The sequence below is a fragment of the Nelumbo nucifera genome, chromosome 4 (genome assembly GCF_055504915.1).
Source record: "Nelumbo nucifera cultivar China Antique chromosome 4, China Antique-T2T, whole genome shotgun sequence".
NCBI lineage: Eukaryota > Viridiplantae > Streptophyta > Magnoliopsida > Proteales > Nelumbonaceae > Nelumbo > Nelumbo nucifera.
The window spans coordinates 30,608,088-30,611,197 of record NC_142652.1 but is presented as its reverse complement, the minus strand read 5'-3'; the positions used below and the strand labels follow the sequence as shown (position 1 = coordinate 30,611,197).

The window sequence follows — 3,110 nt, the reverse complement described above, 5'->3', positions numbered from 1 at the left end:
ATCAGAAACTTCAAGGAGATTTCAGTAATTTAGCCCATGTGAACGACCCATCCTTTTAGACTTGAGTAATTAGATTTGGGGCAAAATCAACGGACATACATTTCACTGTGTAAAGATAAGATTGGTTGAACATGATCGTATATACATTTTATTAAATATGAAAGTACAATTTTGTGAAATGTGAATCAATGAAAGGAGGGGATAGACTATCCCGTTGTATAGTCCGAAGAAAAACAATATATTAAAAAATTAAAATATTATAGGTTGGGGCATACCCAGACCTGCACACAAAATCTAGACTCAGAAGTCTGGAAATTTCTGGGCCAGGCTACATAATCACTCCAAGTTAATACACTCCAAATTGGAGTGATCTGATCCTAAAATATCTATTCAGCTCAAATCCATCAAACCAACTAATTTGACGTTGAAGAAAATTGATTTTTACAAAGAAATCAGGGTAGTGAATTCGGTACATCCCACTGTTGATAAAGGTGGAAAAGATGTATTTAATTAATGGTTAAAAGAAAAAAAAAGCACCTCCTATATTGATTTTTATAGTTAAAAATACTGGTTTTTAGTAAAAAAAAAAAAAAAAAAACACTAGGGTCCTGTTTATAAAAATGGGTTGTGCCCGGATCACTTCTCTTAAATTATCAACATTGTATTCACCTAGTTTATTGAACAAAAGGTTAGAGCAAAATGAACTCATCCAGACCAGGCTAATATGACGACGGTTTTATCACTTAGACTGTTTGTTTTTAAAGAAAAATATAGCTCACAACAGTAGCCCATTCCCCAACTTAGATACAGGTGGGATGGGATTCGAATTCAAGTCTCCCTTACTACCAACTAGCTGGTATAAAGGTCTTTCTAGATTTTCCTTTAAACCAAACACAGCTAATGGGCATCTTGTCCAATGGACAATAACTATGAAAAAACAGTCTCTGTATTCAATTTATCTTCTAATAGGGTATAGCGGTGTCAATTGGACTGGATTTAGTCCAATCTGATCCAGGCCAATGTGAGTCAATTACAAATGGATCAGGTCCAATCTAATCCAATAAATATTTTGGACTATTTTAGGATGGCCTAATTCAATGTCTTGACTGTCTGATCTGTTCAAATTCATTTTAATTTAGACTGGTTTCAACTCAAACATGATCTATTGATACCTATATTCTTATCTTATATCAATAGACTGGATATTAGCTTAATCCAACTGAATCCAATATAAATTTATTACGAACAGACCAGGTCTAATCTAATCTAATAAATATTTTGGATCGAATTAATCCAATTAAATATGTCTTATTAGTCCATCCAAATTGATTTTGGACTGAACGGACCAATCCATCCTTAGAAACTAGAACTGACAGGGGAATTCACTTAAAACCCAAGACAATACCCAAATTTAGTTCAGATACACGCTATTGATTACTGAATTCGAATTCTGTTCATTAAAAAATAAGGATTTTTTCTTTTCTCTTCATAAAAATAAGGATAATATTAAATGATCTAAACACAGTCCAGGCCTCCACGGGGATTTGATCGATCCGCACCATTAGTGCATGAGCCACAGCTCATTTCAAAGCAATTTTTTTTAATATCATCATCATTATCATCATTATTATTATTATTATTATTATTATTATTATTATTATTATTATTATTATTATTATTATTATTATTATTATTATTATTATTATTATTATTATTATTATTATTATTATTATTATTATTTAAGTTTCACGTTAATGCCCTCAGACACTGAGCCGTCAATTCCGCAATGACGAAGTAACGAGTCAGTGGGGTCGCCCTCATCTTATCCATCTTAACTCGTTTTGAGCATCGCTACAATGCATCATCAAAGGCATGATCCGATGACCAATCAACTGGGTATCCATCAAAATTCGTGGAGGGATTTTGATTGATCAAATTCTTCCAGTAGCAGCATAAATATTACCAGTAAACAATAGCCAACCGTGATCCGTCTTCCTCGCGTAAGAACAAAGACTCCCCACGAGTTGACACCTGGCAAATCAGTTTAATTTTATTGTGCTCTGGGAAAACCCAGGCGTTGGCGCGACATCCCAACTCGGCGTTGGCTGCCCCTGCCCCACACGGCTGTACTGGGCCATTATTTTCGGTTCCTTCACATGGGCCAATGGCCCATCCCAACAAACTTTATTATTAATGGTGAATCCAACCAACATTCCGCATTCCATTCCTCATAGTTCACACTTCACATAATTCAACTCTCTATTTGCTTCTCTTCGCGGAAGGTTTTTTTCGATTCATCTCAATTCTCAAGTAGCAATGCATTCAGCTTCTCTTTGTTCTCCACAAGCATTCGCATTAAGACCACAGCATCGGAAAGTTGGACTCCGGCAAGGAAAGGGGTCTGCCGGTAAGATCATGGCCGCTGGAAAAGACGACCATGACTGGGATAGCAGTGGGAGACTTGTGGACGAGAGCATGATCGTGCTGCGAAAACGCATTCAGGAAATGAAGATGATGGAGAGAAATTATGAACCCCCCTCGGATTGGACGGAGTGGGAGAAGAAATATTACGCAAGCTACGATTCATGCATCTGCAGAGCAGTTGGGCTATTGCAAACCCAATTGATGAAAACTAGGCCTAGTTTGGCTCTTGGGATGGTGGCACTCGTTCTATTGAGCGTTCCAACTTCGATGGTTATGATCGTGTTACGCTTCATGGAGACAGCTAATGGGGTTTTGTCTGAAATTCATCTCTGATATGTTACTTAGAATTTAGACAAAATGTATGATGCATCCACTACACTGCATAAAAAAAGATATGGACTAATAACATCTTTAATTAAATGTGAAATTATACCTTGTTAAACATAAAATTACATTTGTAAAAAGTGAATTAATGAAAAGTAAAGAATCTTTACTTATATTGGTTGAGATTAATGTCGTGAATATCAATGAATGCATTGTGTAGTTGAATTCTAAAATTTGATGGATTCAATTATGATACTACAAACACATAATATCCGAATAAAACTTGTAACCAATCAACGGTTATTAACAGTGGTACCAATTGAATGGGTTTTTATCAAATTCACAGGTGTTTTGATTGGTCA

General features: G+C 35.6%; 1 protein-coding gene across 1 annotated transcript; it reads left to right on the top strand.

Annotated features, from left to right (window-relative positions):
* The first annotated feature begins 2,316 nt into the window (after positions 1–2,316).
* Positions 2,317–2,757, top strand: LOC104587763 (uncharacterized). Its single transcript, XM_010245485.3, has one exon. It carries the CDS (start codon positions 2,317–2,319, stop codon positions 2,755–2,757), a length of 441 nt encoding a protein of 146 aa, XP_010243787.1.
* The last annotated feature ends 353 nt before the right edge of the window (positions 2,758–3,110 follow it).